General features: G+C 38.7%; 2 protein-coding genes across 2 annotated transcripts in view; one reads left to right on the forward strand and one right to left on the reverse strand.

The window, feature by feature from the left end:
* Nucleotides 1-2,082, forward strand: part of DNAJC3 (DnaJ (Hsp40) homolog, subfamily C, member 3) — a 31,106-nt gene extending 29,024 nt beyond the window's left edge. The window contains exons 11-13 of the mRNA XM_009867033.1: nt 132-264; nt 1,162-1,310; nt 1,849-2,082. Coding sequence (XP_009865335.1) covers nt 132-264; nt 1,162-1,310; nt 1,849-2,006 — 440 coding nt within the window. The 3' untranslated portion in view covers nt 2,007-2,082. The remainder of the gene's footprint in view (nt 1-131; nt 265-1,161; nt 1,311-1,848) is intronic.
* A 7,216-nt stretch (nt 2,083-9,298) lies between these two features.
* UGGT2 (UDP-glucose glycoprotein glucosyltransferase 2) overlaps nt 9,299-25,152 on the reverse strand; it is a gene marked incomplete at its 5' end in the record, with an annotated part of 31,055 nt that continues 15,201 nt past the window's right edge. Inside the window, 9 exons of the mRNA XM_009867035.1 lie at nt 9,299-9,321; nt 10,160-10,304; nt 11,375-11,491; nt 15,316-15,430; nt 15,720-15,880; nt 17,114-17,296; nt 17,738-17,822; nt 19,124-19,222; nt 23,211-23,296. Of these exons, the coding sequence (XP_009865337.1) occupies nt 9,299-9,321; nt 10,160-10,304; nt 11,375-11,491; nt 15,316-15,430; nt 15,720-15,880; nt 17,114-17,296; nt 17,738-17,822; nt 19,124-19,222; nt 23,211-23,296 (1,014 nt within the window). The remainder of the gene's footprint in view (nt 9,322-10,159; nt 10,305-11,374; nt 11,492-15,315; nt 15,431-15,719; nt 15,881-17,113; nt 17,297-17,737; nt 17,823-19,123; nt 19,223-23,210; nt 23,297-25,152) is intronic.

Genomic DNA, 25,152 nt, shown 5'->3' on the forward strand with positions numbered 1-25,152 from the left:
AAATAAAAGTTTTGCTGTTGGTATAAGGTAATAGCAAAACATCAGCGTTGGTGAGTGATTGAGTTCTTAAAACGGAAGCTTGTAAAGAGTTGTGTAATCTTTTTTTCATTTGCTTTTTTTTTAAATAAAAGCCATTAAAGACTATGAGACTGCTCAAGCCAATAGTGAAAATGACCAGCAGATTCGGGAGGGGCTAGAACGTGCCCAGAGGATGCTGAAGCAATCACAGAAGAGGGATTACTATAAAATCTTAGGAGTAAAAAGGTGAGATATTAGTATCTGAGATGATGATGATGGGGAAGTTGGTTATTAAACCTGTACAGCTAGGGCAAATCACTTGACTTTCTTCTGCAGAGTATCAGTTTTTGTTCCTGTATCTTGCTGCCTTTACTTTCCTCCTGCATTAGTTTAGCAGTGTTCCCAATTTGTTTTCACCCTTTCTAAGGGAATTGTAAAAGCAACGTTGGGAGGGAAGGAAGTCTGTCCCTCAGCAAGAACATTTTTACTATAGGTAATCACGAGTCAGGTGAACGAATTGGGGAAGAAATAAAGACTGGAAAGAATTACTGAAAACAGCAAAAAATAAAATTGTGACAGAGCAATAGATTTGGAAGAGTTTGAAAGGACCAAGTGAAAGGTATCTAAAATATTTCTGCCATTAACCTTGAGAAACCAGTGCCTCCTCTTTCTGATGAGGGCCAAAGAGATGTCCAGTTCTGAATTAGCATTGATCATCCTAGGGGGGTTGGACTTAGGTGATCTCTAGAGATCTCTTCTAAAGCCTGACATTCTGCGATCCTACGATTCTTACAGGCAGGAACTAATCTGATCTCTAGTTTCTGTGCTTTTTGTTACTCCCTTGGTTGTAAATTCTTTAGAGCAGGAACTGTGTTCTCCACAGTGGCTGCCAGCAGCACCTTTCCAAAGAAAGTGGATGGGTGATGAAGGATAGAATCTTTGTTTAAAGTTGCAACCTGTTTCCTCTGGGGTTTTTTGTGTATGTAAAGAATTTTCGTGTCACCCCCAGAAGGTTAACTATCGCCTCTTCATTTTCCTCATGCCCTTAGTTACTGTCTCAGTGTTTAAAATAAACCTGTAGATTCACTAGTGTGGCATATGAACAGTTAGAAAACTATGTTATCTATAATTTTGTCCATGTAGAAATGCTCGAAAGCAAGAGATCATAAAAGCCTACAGAAAGCTGGCGTCCCAGTGGCACCCAGATAACTTCCAGACTGAGGAAGAAAAGAAGAAAGCAGAGAAGAAATTCATTGATATAGCAGCTGCTAAAGAAGTCCTCACTGACCCAGGTAAGGACTGTTCTCATGCAATGACCTTTTTTTTTTTTTTAACTACATTTTTACAATGAAGTAAAAATGCAACGATACTGGAATTTAATGGTTGCGAAGAATTGGCAGGATGCAGCGTGATCCGTCCTCAGACCATCCCACGTGAGTGCAGCTGGGAGAGAAAAGGCCCAATAAAATCATCCAGGACAAAAGATCCCAAATATCTGTGCGACACAGTAGGTCAAAGTACAACTGTCCTATCTCTGTTGAAATTCGTACTCGCCCTGTTGGACAACCACATCCTGTCTTGCCTTGTTTTACACTAAATGACTTGTTTAAGTAGTTTTGCCCAGTGTTTTTCACGGAGTTAGTCTCTTCTGCCCTTCCAGTCTCTTGGACAGCTTTGAAGTATTGAAGTTCTGCAGATGGTGCCCGTACAAGTGATAACTGCAGCTCTCTGGCCTGGGGGGTTATGGGTTGGTTATCAAGCACCAGAGATATTTTGTGTTACTGCCTTAATTATGGCGCCGTGATTCCACCTTGGTTTTGTCTCCTCCAGAAATGAGGCGGAAGTTCGACGCAGGAGAGGACCCGCTGGATGCCGAGAGTCAGCAGGGCGGAGGCAACCCTTTCCACAGGAACTGGAACACGTGGCAAGGATTCAACCCCTTTGGTTCCGGAGGAGGACCGTTCACATTCAAATTTCACTTCAGTTAGAGCCAAGACTGCTGCTGGCTGCTGCTGTTTTTTACTTAATTCGTTGAAAAATAAAAAGTCTCTCGGTTCAAGACCCTAAAAATCTTAATTTCTAATGTTGTCCTTAACCCAGAGTCTTACTGCACTAGAGGGAAGCTCCTTCTTTCTTTTAGGATTTGGAGGGTTTGCTTTGTGGTGAACTTGACGAGCTCATACTGGTTGGGGGATTTGTTACTGCCTGAGTATTGTTGTGGATACACAGGACATGTTTATTCCTACAGATGGAAAAAAAAAACAGTAAGAAGCTTCTTAGGACAACATTTAAACATAAATTTAGGACTCAAGTATATGCTTAAAGGTAAAAATGCATGTAAATATTTTTCTGAATCGGGGCCTAATAAATACGGGAAGGGTAGTTACAGTAGTCTCTCCGTTAACAAGTTGTTAGTCATCGTGCTCGGCAGAATGATCCATCTCTCAGTATTCTTAAAAGGAAACCCTCACGCCTGCCTGTCACGTTACCCTCGGCAGGGCCGGAGGTGGGGTGAAGAGGCCGCGGCGCTGGATGCGCCCGAATGATTGCTCCGGAAAGAAGAACTCCTGTCACTGATGGTCTTTGAAAATGTCTGCTCCCTGTATTCATTAACCTGAAATGAACTGGGGTGATTTCCTTGGCAGTAGTTGTCAGTTATGAAAGTAGTAACACGTATCTGATGTTTTTTGAAAGACTTCTGCTGAGTGTGATTCGGGATGTTTAGGTATCATTTTTTTGAGTGGTTTGCACTTTAGCAAAGTACCTGCTTGAGAATCGAGCGGAAAAATTTGACATGGTGTTTCCCCAACTACGCAGTAATTTGTTACTTCTCTTTACATAAACGCGGAATGGATGCCGGTTGTGGGGTGAATGTGCCGCGGGATGTAGGAATCCAGTGTTAACTCCAGCCTTACCCCGTAACACAACTTCCTTGCTGCTGGGTGATGCAACAGCGAGTTAACACAGTGTGAAACTATTTAAATTAATTTCACGTTTTGGTTAAGAGCCACGGTACTGCAAAAAAAAACTGCGTGCAAAAAGAGGGACTAAGTTCCCATTAGTCAGAAGTCTGCTTGATTTTTTTCTGTGTGCATGGAGCTAAAATTGATTCAGTGTAATGGATTGAACTGTGCAAATGCGATGTGAGGTATTACCGGGCCTGTGGCTGTCTGGGTCTTCTTGGTCTGTCACCAAATATATCAAAATTACTGATTAGTTTCTTCAGCAGCCATTTTCTTAGAACGCAAGAATTACAGTTCGCCAATGTTTCCTTGATTGGATTTTAACTGGAAAACAATAATCAGCTGATGGGAGTCTTCTCTCACTTTAACTCATGGCATTTGAAAGCATAAGCGGCCTCAGTAAAGCAAATGAAATTAGCAAATAAGGCCTTCAGTTTGAAAGTGGTTTGGTTGGTTGTTTTTTTTTATTGCTGTAGGCAAAGTTGCTATTGAACATAACCCTTGTCTCCTGCCTCAAGTACTTTGCAAACATCATTGTGAGGCCATGGGGCTTCAGAAAATGTTTCTAAAAGCAATTTAAGGGTCAGTGTTTGTTTAGCAGGAATCTTCTAGCTGAAGCATGTATGTGGTGATTTCTAACAGTTTTATGGTACAAAAACACCCCAGCAGCGTGTTCAAAAACTCCAGGGTCGGGTATTTCCCAAGCTGAATTTTCCCAGGCTGTCGGGTATTTTCCCAAGCTTCTGCTTTTGACCTGTCCGAGAGCTTTTAGCTTAAACTCCATAGAAGGTGCTCAGGACCCTGTTCACGCCGCTCTAGGTTCTCACAGGACCTCTAGGGCTCAGAGGAACCTGCTGCACCCCATGGTAGCAGCCAGTGGGTTGTTCTTATGGTGGGTAGCGGGAGAGCAGGAGCTGTCACGCAGGACGGCCTCTTCCGGCTGTCATTGGCCCCTCTTGTCCCAGGAAGGGGATGTGCTGGACCCAACGACTCCTCGGTGCTGGCTGGGCAGCTGCTGCAGGATTTGCCGGTTGTAGGGGTGCGATGGTGCAGGAGCCACTGCGCTGTGTACATGGTTGTATGTTGCATTGTTCACTGCAGGGTGTTCTGGTTTTAAATTACTTTTGAATGACCAGTGCGAGCAGCCTGTTGGGTTTTGTACCGGCACGAGTGGTGCTCAGTTTTGCAAAATCACAGTAAACCCCAGACAGCTTTTGGGGGGGTGTGTGGTGGGGAAGTGCTAGAAATGATCCATCTTCTTTTTACAGGACTACCCTTGTTCAGCTTTTTTTTCATTCTCATCCACCTCCTTTCTCTGTTTTAAAAGCAGTAGCTGCGGACATTTTTTCCTGGTTTTCAATTTTTTTCTTTTTATGGAAGGAATAGGATGGTCCCTCACAAGTCAATTATTCATATAAGCACTGCAGATTTGTTTCTGCAGGGCAACAGACAGTTCTGCTGTACATGGGAAGGAGTCAGGAGAGCAAAAAAAATATTATGGTTATTTTGAGAATGGACGGGAAAGGGAAAACTGCATATTTAAAAATAAATAAATAAATGTGTGAATGTAGTCAGCTGAAGAAGAAAGATTGATTCGTGAATGCCGTTCATAGATTCCTTCTGTGGAAGACTGTTTTGAAGACACAAAAATGACCACGGAGAACAAGGGTTTCTGATATTAAGCAGCTGCTGCGGACAAGAGGTGTTACCCCCTCCCCTCCAAGAGCTGTTTTTAAGGGAGCAGATGCTGCCTTTGAGCTCTAAGGTACTTCTGGAAATACAGGAAGGTGAAGTTGTGTTAAAAAGAGAAGCATTTGTGTTCCAAGGATGTCCAGAGCCAGTGGGGGACGTGTTTCCCGATGTGACCGTAGAAACTGAAGTGCTGGGAACACACTGAGCATTCACGGTGCGAGCGCTGTAGGAGGAAGCTGAACTTGCCTTTTTATTTATTAGTGGGTGTCTGTAGTGCAATAATGTTCAATAACTGAGCATTGACATAAATGTCTTGGTAGTTTGTAAACCCTGAGATGTGCATGAAACATCGTTACAGTAATTGGCCTATGCGTAGATGCGGACTTTTTTCTGTTGAATTCTCTCAGTTTTCATCAAGTAGTCTCCAATTTGTTTTAAAATGAACGTGGGGGAGAATGTTTCACGTGATAAATGCTTAATACTGATGTATTAATAAATCAGTATTAATATAGATTCAAAGTGAATTACAAATGTAAGAGCTCAAACTCATGACACAGAAAATGTGTCAGCTTAAACTTAAAAAAAAAAAAAGCTTATTACCATTTCAGTTTTCAGACCCACGTCTGGAATAAGAATTATTCTTCTGTTTCAGGCTGTGATTTGTAGAAGCTTTGCTGGAAACCAACCAGTATTGCATAGCAGGTTTGTTGTATTTAAAAGTGCCTTACTGTAAGGTATTGGTTGTTTGCTCTGTAGTGCACACTTTTATCCATAAAATAATAAACACAATGGGAGAATAATTTGTTTTTGCCCTGGGCGAATCTCAAAAGTAGCAGCTGTATGTTTTAAGAAGGAGAAGTAAAGCTAGCCAGAGATTTATCAAATGTTTCAAATGAAATGTCTTTATATGAAATCATAAATTTAAAAAGCAAGAACTGTTTTTTCTAGAACTGTGGGAATTATTTTCTGGTATTTTTCACAATAAAGATATTTATGATGACAAGAAGGCAATGCTGTGTATGTGTCTGTGTATGTGCCTGCCCTCCAAGTTGGAAGGTAGCGAGCGCTGTGCAGAACTGCAGCACCAGGCTGCCAAAATGCTGGCTCGGCAGGTACGTTAAAATTTCTGAAGCAGCTCCTACTGCAGGCGTCTGGTCCGACTGCAGTGCGTCAGCTGCAGCGTGAGGCAGCACTTGGATACTTTGCACTTGGCTTTCAGAACTCGGTTTTCCTCACTGGCTCCTGCCTGAGGCAGAGCCGAGCGGGTGGCTATCGGGGCAGGGACGTTGTTGGGGTGAATGTGGAGGACAAACTGTTGCAATATCGTACCTGGCTCTGGGCCAGGGATGCGGTTTCTGGTTTTCCACAACCCTTTCATGAGGTGTAAATCTGTGATCAGCGACATCTCCGCACCGCACAGTCTCGTGCTGTGCTGGGAAAGCCGGATGTTGCGGGGCCGTGTCCTTGGAGATAAAGCACCTCAAACGCGTAGAGAGACGGGGGGCTGTTGGGCCTGCAAGAAAGCGGGATGGGGTGGGATGACCTGTATGACTGAAGGATGGTGATGGGTGGCTCTAGGCTGTTCTGTAAAGATGAGGAAGAGGAGTCAGACTTTATGTTAAAGAGAGCCCTGAACACTCAGAAGTCAACTGTGGTGCTTGTGGAAGCTCTAGCGAGTGCCTCTGGGTCAAGATCAGAGGGGTCATCTCCAAGGGAGGCTCCCACAGGAGGCATCTGCTACTGACCTCCAGATCAAGGTGCTAAGGCACACGAAGCAATATTTGGGTTGCTTAAGCAAGCTTTGGGTCAATGGGATCTGGTTTTTATGGATGACTTAAACTTTAAAAGATTAAAAGGAATCTGAGAAATATTTTCAATACTAAACCTATTGTCCACAATACAGGTTTGTGCATTTGCTGTTAAATTTGCAAGTTGATACTAAAAAGAGTACGACCTGAAAAAACCCCACTGTAATACAACTGTGAACATAAATTGTATAAACTCTTCATATGAGCAACAGTTCAAATATTACTTAGCTTATTTACTGATTTGAACCAAGTTCTGGTAACACTTGTGTGATCCAGGATGCATTTTCTTCCCTTTCACAGGCCAGAACACACAGACTGGAAACAAGTTGCTCTCTGCATCTCTTAAGTTCTTGCCCTAGAGCGCATTCCTAATTTTGAGCATCACTGTTGCTTCCTGGCAGGCATACTTTCATCACATTAAAGACATTTTGAGGCTTGCTGCATTTTTTTTTTGGCCTTGATTCCATCAAGCAAATATTTAATGGTTACTGTATAATAAAAAAAATCAAAGAATAGAAAATAATGATTTTTTTTTCCCCAGTGGCACCTTTTAATATTTTGTACAGCATGTACAATCCATTGGTTTGGTATTAAAAATACAACAATATGCTCATGATTCAAAGTGCAGTTTTGAAGAGGTCTTTGAAAAGTGGTGAATAGATTTGCTGGACCCTCTTTGTTTTATAAACATCTCAAAAAAGAGCCTTCCTTGAAAGTATTATTATGCAAGGAACAGAAATGCTGTAAAATATTTTTTACAAATATATACAATGCTGTAGAAAATGGCATGAAAGCTTTTACATCTTCAATATAACTCCAGCAAATTACATTTTGAAAAATTATACTCTAATCATTTAAGTAATCTCAAGGAAATTGTATTTAAAGAGCCATTTCTTTTCTAAAGCCTGTAGAAGTAATCCAATTTTAAAAAGAGCAGGATGCTACAGATAAAATGAACAAGAAACCAGTGCATACATTATCCACTTTTTATACTGCATAACAGAAATTTCCCACACAGATAATTACAAGTAAGTGAAGACAAGTAAGTTTCTTAAAGATAGAAAACCTTTAACTGCTGTCCGCTTCAAGTCTGAAATTCCAAGGCAGATGGATGTGAAACGCTGCTGCAGAATAAAGAATAAAGCATCAGGATGGATTTGCAAATTTAAAGAACAAAACAACAGCGAAGGCAGTAGTAAGCAAGTGAATAATGTTATTTTCTCTGGAGTATCAATTGTTTTCCTTGTTACGGCTGGAATTTGTAGCATTGGTGTGTGTACATCTGCTAAGTCAGTTGTAAGTCCATCTGCATCGTATAAAAATACCAACTTAAAGTTCTATGGAAGAGCCCACAAGACCTCCCATGAGGATTTACTGATCATTGCTGTTGGGTTACGGAGGAAATACGTTGCTGGGTGCTTCAGACGAAGGAAATGCCCACCACAGACCTTTTTAAACTAGTATGTGACGTGGTAAAACTATTCAAAATGCATCAAGGTGATAGAATAGAAAGTGTAAGAAGTTGTAAAAAAACCTTGCGCATCTCAAATTACTATAAGCAGAGCACAGTTTTTAAATACTTTCTCTTCCAGTAAGACATTTTAAATAACACTCAAGAACAATGACAGTACATACAAAATATGCTTCATTTTTCTTATTCAATTATTTGCTGGTATGGAAATACTATGCAACTCCTTGTCAATTCACTCACTTAGTGCAAACTACCTTATCTTTTATAATTTCAGGAATTTAGGCTGAAAGACTGCATTAAGCTGTTCTTAGAAGAATTTGTAGTCATAGCTGCTCTATTCTGAAACCAGCACAGCCTGATCAACAGAGTAGGTATTTAAGGCACTAGATTTCAGCTTAAGAAATAAATTCCCTATTTTCAAATACATGCATTGAAAGAACTTTTCACTGTGGTATTTGGGGGATCGAAATGTCAGTAGCCCATTAAAGCAATGGTTTTGTGAATGTGTATTTGGAAAATTACAGGAGACGCCACTAATAGTTAAAATTATTACGTATTTTATTATTTTATTTTCAATTCTAAACAGGCTCATGATAATCAAACCTGAGTGGAAACAGCTTTCAGGCACTGACCTTGTGATGCTGGTTGGAAAATCGTCTTAATCAAAAAAACATCATGGAATTTTATGACATACTGTTTAAGTGACCAACGGGAGCCCAAGAATCAAAAATTACTATTTTTTTCTAAATTAGTAAGAGTGCAGCAGTCCTGCATATGAAATGAAAACTCACATTCCTCACTTTACCAGCCTTCCGAGTTGACTTAGTTTTGTGTGGTCCGTATCACACAAACTAATTTTTTGTCTTATTCTCCTACACAGATTTTCTTTTTCTTGTGACCACAGCATTTCCCCAGGGACTTCACACCAAAATTGTTTACCTTTAAATACATTAGCTTAATGCATGTAATATTCACAAAAAACAGTTTTCATGTACATATTTAATGCATGTATTCTCCTCCAAAATGACACAATATATCTTTGACGAGTTCAACGCATCCTTCTTGATATTCCACCATCCTGTTGGCGAACTGTCTTTTAGTGAAGGAAAAGAAAACCAAAGAAATGAGGAAAGCTGCTCTACACTGGTTTAAAAAAAATAAATCAGGTACCTGTGGATTTCTCTTCTGGGTTTGTATTTCATTTAAAACGTTTTAAATAACACTTAAAGTTATAAAATATTGGACTTTACATTAAAGAATGTAACCACTAGTGCCAGCGTAAAATTTGTAACTTCAGTCTTTCGCAGAAGATCACTGAGCTGTGAGGTTGCTGTTCACAAGTTGTGCTAAAGTTCATCGTGCTTAAGACCTGTAACCAAAGGGGAAGAGAAAATTATAAAAACCGGCTACATGAAAGGCTTAATGACTACTTCTGTGGAATGCAGAGAAAGCCCTTTAACTTTCTGTTTACTTCTATTCAATCAGTTCAGCAACACAAACTTCATTTTTGGAGTCTAAACAAAGTGGACCATTAGCTTTTGCAAAGAATAAAAACTACTACGAATTCTTGTTAATGAACAGTTAATTTGTTCCTCAACTCAAGACTTTTAAATAGTTACCTGCTAAGTTTCTCCTTCAACCTTGAGAGCTGAGATCACCTGTTTTTGTTTCACATTACTCCGAGAAGTCAAGTCTTAATGCAAGTTCTAGAAGAGTGGTTTTCTTTTCTCATGCTATTTAACTAACTCAGTTTAAAACAATTTTAGATAAATCAAAATACATTTGTAAACTAAGACACCATTTAGTCTGGTGTGAAAAGGTCCCGTGTAGATAAGCATAGTGAGTGATGTGGAGACAAATTACGAGAGACTTGGTTACCTGCTGCTTATTAGACATTAGCTTTAAATTCTCTAAGTGAGGTCTAAGCTAATGTGCTTCATTTAATATTTGTTGCTCAAACAATGTGGAGCAGTTGGTTGTGTATGTGGTCCAAGAAGGACATGACTAAATTTTCTCTTAGATTCCAGCATGAAACAAAAGATTTTATCCTCTTGCCCAATGTAAAGAAGCATCAGGCAACTCTCAGAACCTGCACAATTTCTCTAAGAGCAGTGAAATCTACACAAATTGTGCCTACTGATCCCAACCTTAATTTCAAATATATTAATTTTTTTTAAAGCCTACAGATCAATATGCATGTGGATTACCTTTTTGAAAGAACGATGTTAGATTTTTCTTCTCTTTTTCAATTTGCTGTATTAACGTTCTTATCTCAGAGTCATAGTCAACCCATTCGGGAACTATCCGGGCAGCAGCCTTTAGTTTTGGCTCTTTGGTTTGTGGATTGTTGCACTGAAAGTTTAAAACATGCTTGATGTAAAAAAACCACACGTGAAAATAACTCTGTCAGCATTTACAACTGTGTTGAAGGACAGCATGTAAGCTCAGTTACCTTGATATTAACCAAAAAACCCAAGCAGAATAACCTGTAAATAAATTCTGTTTAAATAACTCAAAACCTTTCATTGTGAACATTTTTATTTGTCCGTGTGCTCCCAACTACATCGACAGCAGACAGAGGTAGCGCAAGACTACCGAGATTTAGACAAAGTTACATGGGGAGACACAAGGTATACAGTAGCGTATTGAAATTGAACCCGATATGTTTGGTTTTCGAATTTATGATGTTTCCTCTAGTACTGTCTAGGACATTTACGATTACTTCCATAAAATAAGTGAAAATCATAATAAAAAGTAATACATGATAATGGGGAATGAAAGAAGGTCTAGTAACTTAATTTCAGCCTTTCTTGAATAGATAGTGTTGGGTTGTTCAAAAATGAGAACGGGGGAAAAAAAATGGGACGGGGGTGATAACGACAGAGAAGAACAACTCTGTTTCAGTTCCTCAAGAAAGACAATTTCTTCTTTCTAAATATGGATAGACTCCTCTTCATGAGCTCCCGTTTAGAGTGGAGAAACGGGCAGAGAAAACCATGATAATAATATTAAGTCCTCTGCACTGCAGGTTCAGGAGCAACCTCCTTTGTCAGGAGCGCACGTACTCAGATAGTTAAGAATGCTTCATGGGGGCTCCACTAACCTGGCTGAGTACGAGAAAAAAAAGATACGGAATATGCGCGGGCAGGTATGAAAAGCCCCAATCCTGTTCTGTCACAGGGAGCAACACTTAGTTTTCAGGTACAGTTTTCAGCTTTAATGTAAACAGATTTGGTTCAAAGCAAGCGGGAGAGGTCTCGGAGGAAAGGAGAGAAGTTGCTGCGTTGTGGGGAAGGGAAGATGTTTCCCGGCGCCTTCCAGCGAAGCCGCCTCATGGCATCACATCTGCGTCTCTCAAAAGCCCCAGAAATCAAGGCAAGGTTTTTCATCTCTAGAGCGAACTTAACTCGAAGGCAACTCACCAGGTCTATGGTTTTTGCCTTTTTCTTGGATTCGTCATCACACCAGGTTTCACACCAAAGCCATTCCTGAGGGAGAGACTTAATAGCTACCTGATGAATCATGTTGTTGGGAAGATCCTGCACAAATTTCGTAAAAACATAAATCAGCCTTGAATTCAATGTAACCAGTTATCAGGCAACTACTGAAAAGCAGAATGTCTTAGCCTATTACCAGTTTTGAAACTTCTTCTCGTGGTTTCTTCTAAGCGCTCACCTGGCTCTTTTTCAAGTCGATAAAAAACTGATGCCTGCTCACTTCGACGGCCAATTCCACCTCTCATTTCTCAAGTGTTTTTTTTTCTCTTGTACTTAGGTCTTTCCTGCCTTAGCTTCACGTAAGCAACACTACTGTCTGATACTTATGGTTCACATACTGCATGTCACACTATATACTACTGAGCAGAATTAGGCTGTATGAAATTATTAAAGCATAACTTGACCAGCTTTCCTCAAACTTGAAAAAAAAAGATGCTCAAAGGCATAAAATCCAGGATCATGCCATTACTCTAAATTTAGCTTTCTTCTAGGCAAATGGATTCCAGAAACGTGAGTGTGAAAAGGAAAAGCTATTTTGGCATCTTCCTTACTTCACTAATTTCTTTTTTTAACCTATATTATACAGCCAAGTACTGTCATCATGCAGACTCTGAACCAGCATCTTGCTGAATGTAGGCAACAGCATTTACAAGTGTATAAATGAGGAAAACCTCCGGCTGGCTGTAGTTAAAAATAACAGATGTCATTGGTACATCCATTCGTAAGCTGCTTTGCATGTGCAACCCCTACATAATATTTAAAAATAAGTATCAGTACTCAAATAAGTATTAGTAAATCTTATTTTGTCAATTTGCATTGCTAAACGTGACAGAATAAAAGAGCAGATATACTTGCATTATAAAACGCATTTAACTGAAATATAGACATTAGTACACGAAAATTACATCAAATATAATTATCCTGGGATTCAAGACACTTAAATAGCAAATGTTTTCTTTTTTGAAAAACTGCAGCTCCATGAATTTTAGGAAGAATTTCCATTTATTCAGAAATAAATGGTTTATCACTATCTCAATTCCAAGAGAAAAGCAATCATTTTCCTGCTGTGCCTCTCTGACTTTCTAAACGAAATCACAATTGCTGAGCTGCTACAGTAACTTTCAAAGTTGTGAATTTACAAATTGTTATATGGAGTAGAAAGCAGAAAGACAGCTGCAAGTTCCAGGATTTAAAGTAAAGAGCAGCAAATTTTTTTATTTTTTTTTAAATCTGAACAAGAAGTTGCTTATCCTTTCAGAAGAACGTGATCTGTCCTCAAAACAGCAAAATACATCTAGAACACCAGAGGAAATATTAATGAGTCAGAAAAATACAAGACCAAGGGTAAGACCAGATTGGTTTTACTGTCGGTGCCAAAATTCTTGTTCGTCCAACATATGTGAACGGCTGAAATAGAAGTCTTCTAGACTTTCACACACAACATTTAAAACTTATTTTCACATTTAGTCACATAACCGACATTACTGTGAAGGAGACTCCTCTACAGCAGCATCTTCAGTAGAAAATAAAACCTAAATTTAAAAATATAAAAAAATTTCCTCTCAATAAAAGTTTCTACTCTTACATTCCTTTCTGCCGATTTTTATTTTTTAAGTAAAGAAAAAGATGGTTATTTAACTACTTTTTAATGAATCACTATTAGTATAGATACTTGTCAAGTATTTGTTTTGTTGTCTATATTGCTCTATATTGTTGTCTATGCTGCTCTTCGAAAAGAAGAATTAAATATGCTGTATCGGAAGTATGTTTTTTTATTGTGTGTAATTTGTCTCCCTAGGAGTTCTTTACTTACTATCCCTGGCATTTAGAAGTACCTTTTTTCCACTCTATCTACCCCTATTTTGTGATTTCTATTAGCATGACCTTAACTACCACCCATGGGGGCAGCAGTGTTGGCAGATTAGCAAAGAGCTGAGATTGCTTCTTCTTTGAGAAGGGCAGTGAGCACTCCAGTCATGTATTTGAAATAAAAAAAAAAAAAAATCTATTATAATGCATCCCTCTCAGTAGATAAAAGCTCTCCAGAATTGTAAAATACGTTGCGCTATGGTTTGTATTTTTAGGAATGATGCTGTATCTGCTCTAAGTAGCAGCAATGAAGACGGAGCGATTCCTCTCAGTACAGTCAGCAAGCAGGCTGCTCTGAAAATACTACTTTGAAATATTTCCTTTTCCAAAGTAATTCCAATTCCATTCTGCCAAGATTTAGCTACTTAATGTCTGCTCTCAGCGCTGGTGTGCCAAGGGAACGGTAGCAGAGACTTAAGTGGCTTTTGATTTGATCCAACAGATTTCTAAGAGGTATGTGCTATGAACTATCAATGCTGTTATTGAAAATATAAGAATCTCCAAACTTCAAGATGCACGTTATTCAAATTTTGAGAACATCAGAAAAAACTAATGACTATTTCTGTGAAGCAGCATTATGGTGGAAGCTCTGTAACCACCTTCTGAACCTTTAAGGTCTTTCTGAAAGATGCCTCGTACATACGGGAAAGACTGGTTGGAAAATACAGCTAAGCACATCGGGGCTCTCTAGGTGTGCAACACGGGGCTGAAATTAATTCTGTTGTCCATAAAATGGACTACTGCTATTATATCAGCCTTTTGCTCTTAACAGTCATAGCTTAAGGCTGCTCCAACTCCTTGTGCCCAGCCCAGTTGGCATTGGTAGCGTGGCTGTATTTCCACTTTTCTTTGTTCAGTATTGTAAGAAATGTTAATTTCAATTTTTTTTATTTTCTTTCTGGAAAAAATGCAACTGGTAGTAATGTACTTAGGAAGGAGAGAGAGATAGAAACTCGCTTGCAGAGTAAAGGGGTGAAATGCAGGCATCAAGAGATGTGGGCTTTGCTACTCTAGGATCCCTTTACTACTTACAGGCAGGTAACAAACCTTTTGCGCTTTTGTAATTCTACACAGAAAATTACACAAGCAGGGAACACCTCACTTATGAAGAAGTTCTTCCCCATGAGGGTGGTGAGACACTGGCACAGGTTGCCCAGAGAGGTGGTGGAAGCCCCATCCCTGGAAGTTTTTAAGGCCAGGCTGGATGGGGCTCTGAGCAGCCTGATCTAGTGGGAGATGTCCCTGCCCGTGGCAGGGGGGTTGGAACTAGACGATCTTTAAGGTCCCTTCCAACCCTGACAATTCTATGATTCTATGATAAGCACTTCTGAAATTCACCCAAAGAGAGATATGAACAAAATTATTATTTACTTGGGTGGAAACTGGGTGAGCTGTATTACTCATCGTCTGCTGAGTGAAAGAGCCTCTACTACAGAAGAAAAAATAAATTTGAGTGCGTTCTGTATACCTGGGATCTACTTACTTGCTTGTAATTCATATCCCTACTCAGCCCACGTAGCTATAAAATTGGAAGAGTTAAAGAAATGAAGACTACAATCACCCCAGGGTGACCATGTACATCAACCACTAGAGCAGTTAGCTTACAGAAAATAAATTAACCTAAATAGAAAAAAATTAAGAAAGAGGAAAAAGAGCTCACTAAACAAGGAAAAAATTACCATTATCAGAATATAAGAATGTCATTAGAAAAGCACAAATAAATGTACACAGAACATCTACAAAGCAAGGACAGCAGTGCAATACATTTGTCCTCTATGCTGGATTTTTCCTCTTTTTAAATGATAGGTAATTATTTACACTATTAATTATTTGTTTCTCTGAACTGTGCTCATATGCATACCTGAAAATTTGCTGAAACATCAGTAAAGGGCAAATAGTTTCCAAACTACATAACGTATATAGAGAGGTACAAAATAATTCTGTGTATATTAAGGAGGATAGAGAAAACAAACTGAATTGTTTAAACCCATATATACCTGATCTAGATTTGACAGACTATTTGGATCTTGACTAAGGGCCTGGTACTGGCCCCGAAGTCGATCTCCTGCTGCGATCTTTCTGAACTTCTTCAGATCCACAACATATAAGGCACTACAAAGGTAAGGGGAAAAAAAAAGAATTAAGATTTGCACAGTTTCACTTTCCTTTTTGTAACTGTAAGAACAAGTAACAAAACCCAAAAAACTGTTCCTGTATTAAAGGAATATTTACTTGAGTAGCTAAAGCTGCAATAAAAACCAAGTGAAATCAATGTTATCAAAATGCATCCCTCAGTCATATCTTACTGAAAATGACTACAGGGCAACTGAATGTGAAGGCCTCAGTGATAAATACCAGGGCCCAAATTTTAATCAAATTCACAAACGCCAGGAAATCCTACCTAATATGGTATTTCCTTTTCCCAAGATGGGATGCCCAGTATCCCGATTTCCAGAACCGGTACCCATCCATTTCTCTCCGGCTGTCACAGAACGGCGTGTATCCGTAGGGAGCTCCATTGAGATCTAGGTCTCTGAGTTCTTTTAGGTCACTTCTCACAATCTAAATAAAAATGTATTTGTTTTTATAATTTAATATTGTTTTTAAGATGTGCAATATAAAGGCAGTTATTGCAGCAACCTTCCCAAAGTTTAGTTTTAATTTAAAGAAAAAAACAAAACAAAACCGAGGAGACACTACAATAGTGGAGTACAGCTGAAGGATTCCACTGGAATTACATTTGCTAAATTATTGTTCAAGGAAAAAAACAGGTGTTTATTCTGTGGCCATCTGTGGAACACATTTAGTAAGGAAATTAAATAAAGCAAGCAAAGTGATTTTAATTTATAAACCAGTGTTTCCAATTTCCAAATATTAAACTCCTTCATGCAGGAATATAACTTTCAAAATCTACTGAGCATCTTCCTTCCAAAAAAATCCTTCCTATTTGTTACATTAACTTAAGCACTACACAATTAATGTATCATTTGAGAATCTTTGTATCTAGCAGTGAAGTACTTCTAAAAATCTGTTATAAGGACATTTTACAAATATCCTTTATTTACTGATCAATCATTCTTCCATCAAACCCTCCTAATTAATTTATCAGCGGTAAAAAAGTTTTAGCTGTTTTGGAGTACAGAGAAATCTTTTGAGCTGTTAGGACAGACAACCAGTGCTACTACTGTGTCGAGATGGAATTGCAGAGAGCTGTGGTCTGCCCAGCTACAGCTAAATGTGGTTTATTCTCAAGCCTCAGAAAAAGACCAAAATACATAATGTTTGCTCTGAGGTTTGTAATATTCACACCATAGACTCTTCAGTGTCTCGTCCGTTTGACGAGGTTACCTTTCAGTATATTATACAATATTAATTTCCAAGTGGGAGACTGCAAACAAATTGAAGAACTAAAGGGGCAGGATTTATCTTCATCACCTCGCACCCCTTCCACGGCGAGGGGAGAAGGTCTCCGCACTCAGCCGAGAGACTGAATCATTCGAACGAGCCTTGGGTGAAACGCACCTTTGGAGCTCCCACACCTCTCCAGGTGCCCTCCGCGGGCATCAGAGGCAATTTAAGGCAACTCAGGGTGTGATGAGATTCCTCATTTCTACGTGAGGAAAGACAAGTGCAATTATTTCATTTTGTGGTCTGCAACGCTGCTGGCTCTGCTTGTACAGCTGCAATATTCTTCTGAGACCAACATTCGGATAAAACGGCCAAAGGGAATGCAATTGGATCAGTTTAAGGTCAAGTCATTTCCTCCTATGTTTATCCAATATGAATTTTCCTTACCTGGTCCGCATCAACAAATATTATTTTATCCACAGCCAAAGGGAAAAGAACATCCAAAAAAAGAATTTTGTAGCCCCAGATAATTCTTTGTTTTTCTGTCTGTTGATGAAGCCACCGGGGCCACTTATACTGTACTAACTCGTACTTGAAACCGTACTTTTGAGCCATGTGGGGAATAACATCCTAGAAGAAGAACCAAAAAACTTTTAGTCACACATGTGACACGCAAGGACTCAGAAGGAAAAAGAAGGAATGCTGACACATGGTTGCAGCTGTGTTGGCCCTACTGACTACATAAAATAATATTTTTAAATGTTTCTTTAGTTCTAGCAGTACCCCCAGCCACGTAAATATAAAAAACATTATTTTCAAGCTCCTAGAGACTACTGGAAAGGAATTAATTATTATTATAATATATAACTGGGCTTTGGGTTCTTTGGATTCTAGAAAAGAACCCCACAAATGAGACTTCAAAACTAGTGGTATTTAATGCATTCAGAGATCATCTCCAACCGGAAAAAATTAATTTAAATTATGTAATTACTCAATTGTAAGCTTTTTTTAAAAAAAAAACTACCCAAAATTTTAAGGAAAAAAATAATAAAAGGAACATGTTTCTCCTACCTTAAATGTTGGGGAGAGATAGTTTTTCAGAAACCAAAATTTAACTGGTGTTTTTGTATGACGTAGGACAGAAAGCATCATAATTCTGTGGAAATATAAGTCTATAATAAACAAACAAATACACACTGGTCATTAAATTTCAACTGCACCTAAAAGGTGTTACAACTTTCTAATTTTAATTTTCTTTAACCTGGTTTAAGCAGAAATTTCTGTCCATTTCTAGTTAAAAGCTTTAAAGAGCACGTATTAATTCCCTCTCAAAGCATTCTTGATTTGATCCAGATTGGCTAAGCAATACTGGAAGAATATCAAAAGCGGATCTGTTAACAAGTTTTATTTGAAGAGAGGTGTCTGACAAAATGAGAATTACAACTGATAATATAATTATATTAATAAGTATAGTGAATTGGTTACTGAGCTAATTTATTAAACTCAATATATTTCTAAAATAGGTTTCTGAAATTAAAAATAACAGAAAAGAGAAAGCATAGTTCAAGTTAAGATCCTCTTCAGGAAACCCTTATTATCTGTAAAAATCACTACATTGGTTTCAAATTTTTTTTCCCCACTATTGTGGTGGTTTTTGGGTGTAACCAGAGAGATAAGCAATGCCTTACAACCTTATAAGATGTAAAGTCTACCTTAAAAAATTAAGAAATAATAAACTTCAAATAAGGTAAAGAAGCATGTAGAATATCTTTAAATTATTTCTTCTCCTTTAAAATAAATGTCTTTCTCTTCATGAAGGTGGTTGTGGGTTGAAGGAAAGACATGCAGACGTACCAACTGTGTCAAGACTACCAAGAACTAAATACATACAAATCACTACTTTCCAAACAAATATGCATGAAAGAATTGTGAAATTCCACTTTATTATAGAAAAATGGCTTAATCTGACACCTGTAGACAACTGCTCAAAGACATCACAAAACTAAGAGAGATGGTTGCAGACATATTAGGCAATACTGTAAGAATTCCTTCAAAGCAATCATTGCCCAGTGAGTGAACACTGAGGCCATATGTGCATGTCACAGTATCCATAGTTTTGACTAAACATAAACAGATACAACTCTAATGAAGTTACTGCTGTTATGTCTTTATAAAAGGAGACTGAACTTCAGCCCTTTTTGTTCACACTTCGCATGTGCACTCATGAAAGCCATGGAGAACTTCGAAGAATAATAGCAGTTTTGAACACCTATACGTTGAATCACTGTTCTTAAACAAAGATGAACTTGATTCTCACTGAAGACAACTCTTCTGTATTTTGACAATTTATTCTTTACACACTGTCAAAAAAGGTCAGTTTCTTTAAGCTGTTTGCTTTTAGGATGAACCTTTACAGTACTCCTACGAAATTCTTGTTTCCTTTTTACCTTTTCTTACCTTAAAAAACGTTCATATAAATGGCCTGAAGCAACTGAAAATATGTTAAGAATATCACTTCTCTCTTCCTTCTCTTCTGCTGGAATTTCTTCTGAAAATCTAAGACGAAAAACTCTAGAGTTATGGTATAAAGTATACATTCAGCAGAAAGAAAACACTACCATCTTACCATTAAGCTCAAAAAGAATCATAACTAGAAAATATCTACCTACACTATCATACAATATCCTACAATATCATCCTACACTAACTGAACACACTTAGATTCTACTCCCACTGCACACACCCATGACAACAAACTTTTCTGGGAGCAACACTTTGTACAGAGTCACTCTGGACAAATGGTGGCAGATCTGCTGTCTCAGATATTTTCAGTCAAACAGAAGCCAAGTTTGGCAAGAACTCCACGTTTTATCAAAGAAAAAAAAATCAGAAATACCCACAGCCAGAATATCTTGAAAGCGGGTTATTTTTAAAATCAGCAACAGTTATTTTTCAGTCTTCATCCACATGCATTCTTCATCAGAATCACCAATGAACATTCTTGAGGTGAGGGAAGCCTGCATAACCCCATAGTCAGTTAAGCTGAACATATAGTCTAAAATACAGACTGGACTTAATATAAAGATGGCCACACTGGGTCAAACCACATATTTAGTCCAGCACCCTACCAAAAGCAAATAACAAGGCTGAGGAATAGCAGCTTTCCCAGAATACTCTCATAACAGTCCGTGGTCTGTGGTGATGTGATATCTCAAATGTTTTTCATAATAGTTGCTGAATTCTTCCTTAAATTCATCCAATTACTCTCCCTAGAAGCTACCCTACATCTCTGATGTATGTTGTTTTCTGCTTCTGCTGCATAGAATTCTTTGCTTGCTTTGAATGCCAGTGTACCAGTTTTTTAATGAGGTAGAGTGAGTTCCAGCACACACAGGCAGGGGGTGGTGGCCTCCGTCTCCCTCAGAACGCTGCTTCACACATCTTAGAACCGCAAAGGTTGCTTTAGCCCGACTGGTTACACTAAGGCTTGATACTGTTAGAAATTCACCTCAACAGGCTTTTTCTTTTGAGATTAGTCATGCCTCACACATTTAGATTGTGTGAGTCACCCCTATTAATTTTTCTTCTGGTTTGATCCCTTATAAAAATACACTTTAAAAAGTATAAAAATAAGTATCCTTCATAATTTTTAAGAACAGATGAGACAAGCTTCAGATCTCCAACCCATTTAAAAGAATTCGCATCACTCCACTAATACAAAGCAGAAATCTCAGAAGGCTGAAATGTGTGTAAGTGGTTTGAATAATCTTTGGAGAAACCCACGTTCTTTTTACTCAGCAATGGTAGGAGGAGACAGCACAGTCATTCCTGATCAGGACTACAGCTAACTCAGAAGAAAGAGACACTCATGGAGTGGCACTGACGCTAACTCTGAAGAGGACAACCCCTCAACTGGCACTGAGTTCTCACAGGCTAAACAGACCGCACTTCACAGTCTGTGTGACTTTCTATCCCATTTCTTATATATAGTGACAGCAGGACTTAAAGAATGTCAAGCTTTCTATAGCGCAACTGTTACCACACATGACTACAAAGACAGATGTGAAAAAAAGAAAATCAGGTTCTGATGCAAGGAACTTGAAAAGACTGATTATGCAAAGCTTTACAGAAGCCAGAAGAGATCTTTCAGTTGGAACGAGCTGCTCTAAGGATGACTGGGTTCACCCGCAAGGTCACACGGGAGAAGCAGTCAAGTGGAGAAAGGACTTGGTGATGTGGTGTGCACGCATGGCCCATGTCAGAGCACACCTGGATTCCTGTAATGAACAGCATCCTGCCAGGATAGATTTTTCCTTCTAGAATATCAAAGAGGAAGGCTCTTTCTTAAGTTCGTAGAGAGCAGGAAGCTGACAGACAAACGGCAGGCCTCAAATCATGCTCCTGAGCCACAACCTTGAATCAACGGGAAGAGCAAACAGACTTTATTGGGTGAAAGGCTTCAACAGCCCAGGCAAACTCTGCACTTGATACGTGTTGATGAACCAACCCACCGTGAAAAAAGACTAGACCCAGGAGATCATGAGATCTCTGGCCTTGTAATCTTAAGAGTGAGCGAGGATTTTGACCACTGTGCATACATCCTTTCATGCAGCTAGTTAGAAGTGGGAACTTTGATGATGATGGAAAGGTCCTTCAGCAAACATTATTCTGTGAAAGAGGCCACCTTTGTGCAGAAATGTGGGTCCTGTGGCTTCAGGACAAAAATCCTGAGTTGCAGTATACTAGTCTGGAAGGCTGTCTGAACCTAGTCAACATCGTTAACAGTGAAATCATCTGGGGATAAACGGTGACAGACAGAAAATTAGCAGCAGAGACTCAGTAAAATAACCATGTGCTTGAGATACAAGAAGCCTTGTCAGGAGAAATGATAAAGCTGAAGCAGAAGCCAAGTCCTGGAGAACTGCTATGACTTCTCTTTGTCTTTTTTAACAGTCTTTGTGACAGACAACCATTGCCAAGGCTACTGAAAATGGAAGAAAACCTTTTTTTGAGTGTCACAGCAGTTGTTTGGGATCAGAAAGTCCTTAGGGTATGGAGAAAATAGTGATGAAAAAGCTACTCTACTTAAATCCCTCATACTGACATCATCCATTTCTTACTCACCAAATTACAGTCCAGAAATGTTTTCCTGAACAATGGGGGAACAAGACTTCACCTCGACTGGTAAATCTTGAATGCTTAAAGGTATTTACAGACAAAACTAGTACAATGTCTTTTTTCTTTCAGGGCAAACAGATCTACGATTACTTGGATTAAGTTGTTTACACAGTTAAGTCATTAGCCCTGAATTGGTTATTTCAGAAGGCATTACCTTCAGGTATTTGCCTTTGCAATCATACAGCCATGACAGCTTAGCGCTCGGCAACATAGTGCAGAAACAATCTGTGCTGGAAATCAAACTTTCTGAGAGCAAACGTGAGTGTTTCCTACAAAGTGGATGGAGTCCATCCAGCATAGAAACAGTTCCCCCCAAACAGCCTTGAAGACCCAGAAGGGCAATTACCATTGACTTGAAAGAGCGGATGAATTTATTGTGTTACCAGCATTCCAGATTAAAGACCCAAGCTCATTTAACTTCAACATTAAGAAATCAGATCACTGGGTATTCAGTAAGTACTTCTGCCAGCAAGCCAAGTTCCACACTGGAGTACATTATCTTTTTGAGATGTTTCTTGTGAAAAAGGTGTCTGAAGTGTTACAAGGAAAGAATCCTCAGAGAGCATCCAGGGCACAGTTTCTAAAATGGGTTGGTCAAAGGTCATCTGATTGAAATGCTCTCGAAAGAAAATTAACATGTCTTGGAAACTGATACAACATCCCCTGGTCTGATCCACAGCACAGATATACTAGTCTATTAAAATAAACTCTAAATTTTTTCTAAGCAAAGATGAAACATCCTTTTTTGCCCTTATGCTCAAAAATGATATTATGATTTCATAGGAATTTGTATCTTACTAGTAAAAACTATATTCAATTTTTGAAAGAATCAGCCTGAACCACACACCACACAGATAACAATTATAAACAACTGAAAACAAAACCTGACAGTGGGATACAGCAAATTAGAAATACCAGAATGTTATTAGCCCCAAAATGTAAAGCTTGAGATATTTATTACAACTATTTATAGAACTCAAACTTTAAAGGTATTTTATTCACAAATGCAAAAACACTTCTTGGGCTTTCATAAATTATGGCTAGCAGCAGACAAGCAGCATCATAGTCTGCTTTTTGACATTCACTTGGGTACATCTGAGTATCACATTACTGCCACAACAAAACAAAAATAAAGCCAATGGAGAAAATGGAACTGGAACTAGGAATGCAAAGGTGGGATTTAAAAGGAAAAAACTAATGAGATGTATAAGACACTATATCTTATTTTTTCCCCTCTTTTATTTACAAATCCCTTGGGGAGTCTCTTTACATATTTGTGTCAGTATCAAGTAAGAAACATTTACTTTCTGTGAGCAATATGAAACATGTCCTGGCACGGTTAAAGTAAATACAAATTACATATTACCTTGTAATTGGTCCCTGATTTCCTTTTTTTCCTGTTTTTCCATCAGCAAGGAGATCTTCATTCATTTTATCAGGCTTTTTCTGTACCTAGTCATTACAACAAATGCATATGTACAATCTGGGAAGTCAGTTGGTAACAGTTACTACTTCAGTTGTGATATCTACCTATGGTGTACTTACTGGCTAGAGCTGGACCAACATCTTACCAATTTCTATTTCAGTAAAATACTTACTGAACTGCACTAAATTGAACAGTAAAAACATAATTTTATATTTTTAACCTACGTACAAAACTTACTGCAATAAGTAATCAATTGTGAAAAATTAAACGGTGATTAATAAATCAAACAGCATGTTCTAGCATTCAATAGTTACCCAGGAACTAAAAGCGTGAGGAACTGTATCTCATTTTCTTTCCTCATGAGTTTGCGATCCAGCCATTAGCTGGCAGAAGAAAGGTGGCTGGGTGTCACACCATGCATGGAACTCACCTGAAGGGAAACTGCTGTTCTCATAAGCCCTTCACAAGGAGAAAGCAACAAATTTGTTGCTGAAGCATAAGCTTTCCCATCCACACTAAACAATTTATGCTGTCTTACCCAGATGCTTAATAATGTTTCCAAACTAATTTTGTTTGCTGATCTTAATTTCCTTGACTAAAAGAAACCTAACTGTTTTTGAAAACCAAATAGCTTCTAAACCACTAAATGTTTGAATATATTAAATTCTAACTACATTAATGTCTTCACATGTTTTTAGAATTATAGAATCATAGAATCATTATGGTCAGAAAAGACCTTCAGGATCATCAAGTTCAAATGTTACTTAACTCTACCAGGCCCACTTCTAAATCATGTCTCTGAGCACCCTATCTAGATGGCTTTTAAACCCATCCACAGACTGTGATTCAACCACTTCCCTGGGCAGCCTGCTCCAATCTCTGATAACCCTTTCAGTGTAGAAGTTTTTCCTAATGTCTAATCTAAACCTCCCCTGCTGGAACTTGAGGCCATTTCCTCTTGTCCTATCAGTTGTAACTTGAGAGAACAGACCGACCTCACCTCTCTACCACCCCCTTTCAGTAGTTGCAGAGATCGACAAGGTCTCCCCTCAGCCTCCTTTTCTCCAGGCTAAACAACCCCGGTTCCCGCAGCCGAGTGATAACTTATTCTAGTTAAAAGCTTAATACATACCACCTTTAACATAGACTAATTTTCCTATTTTGACTCACAGGGCACCCTTCTACCCTTTCTCTGTGGCTTAAAGGCAGGCTTATCATGTTCCAGAGAGTTACACACTCTCTCCACGTTCTGGAAACTTTCATTTACAGAACTGGGAAACAGACGTATATGTGTCATTTCAAAAATTCTTTTTGTCCTATGTTTATGTCATTCTCTCCCTTCTCAATGTCTAAAATTAGGATAGAATTACCAACCACATCTACACAAAATGCTGTTTACAAAAGAGTGGAAAGCTTACACTACTATGAGGTTCTTTCTCAGTATAACTTGTGTTTCATTATCTCCTTTTGATAAACCTTTAAGAATGAAAGTAGTGTGATTTCATTTGCACCAATTTGTAGGTTAGAGTAGAATTCAATACCAAATTTTAACTTTGACTCTGGTACCTGGACCCCATGTCAAACTCCTCCCCAGTCACAGGAAAGAACTGAAGGTCTCAAGAGGTTGTCACCCCCTTCATTTACATACATGCATGGGCTGGGAGGAGCACTCCTTTGGACTCCTTCTCATTCTACTAAACGGAGCGGGAGTTTAGAGCACCTAGGGAGTGCACTCTTGGACACCTTAAGCTAGCCAAGATAAATCCTATCTATGTTTAACTCCTATTCAGCAATCTCCCATGCAATTAGTATAACTTGATTGGATCAAATTACCTCCATTAAGTTGCACACTTTTCTCTACTTAATAGTACGAAATCTAAAT

The sequence above is a fragment of the Apaloderma vittatum genome, unplaced genomic scaffold (genome assembly GCF_000703405.1).
Source record: "Apaloderma vittatum isolate BGI_N311 unplaced genomic scaffold, ASM70340v1 scaffold7063, whole genome shotgun sequence".
NCBI classification, from domain to species: domain Eukaryota; kingdom Metazoa; phylum Chordata; class Aves; order Trogoniformes; family Trogonidae; genus Apaloderma; species Apaloderma vittatum.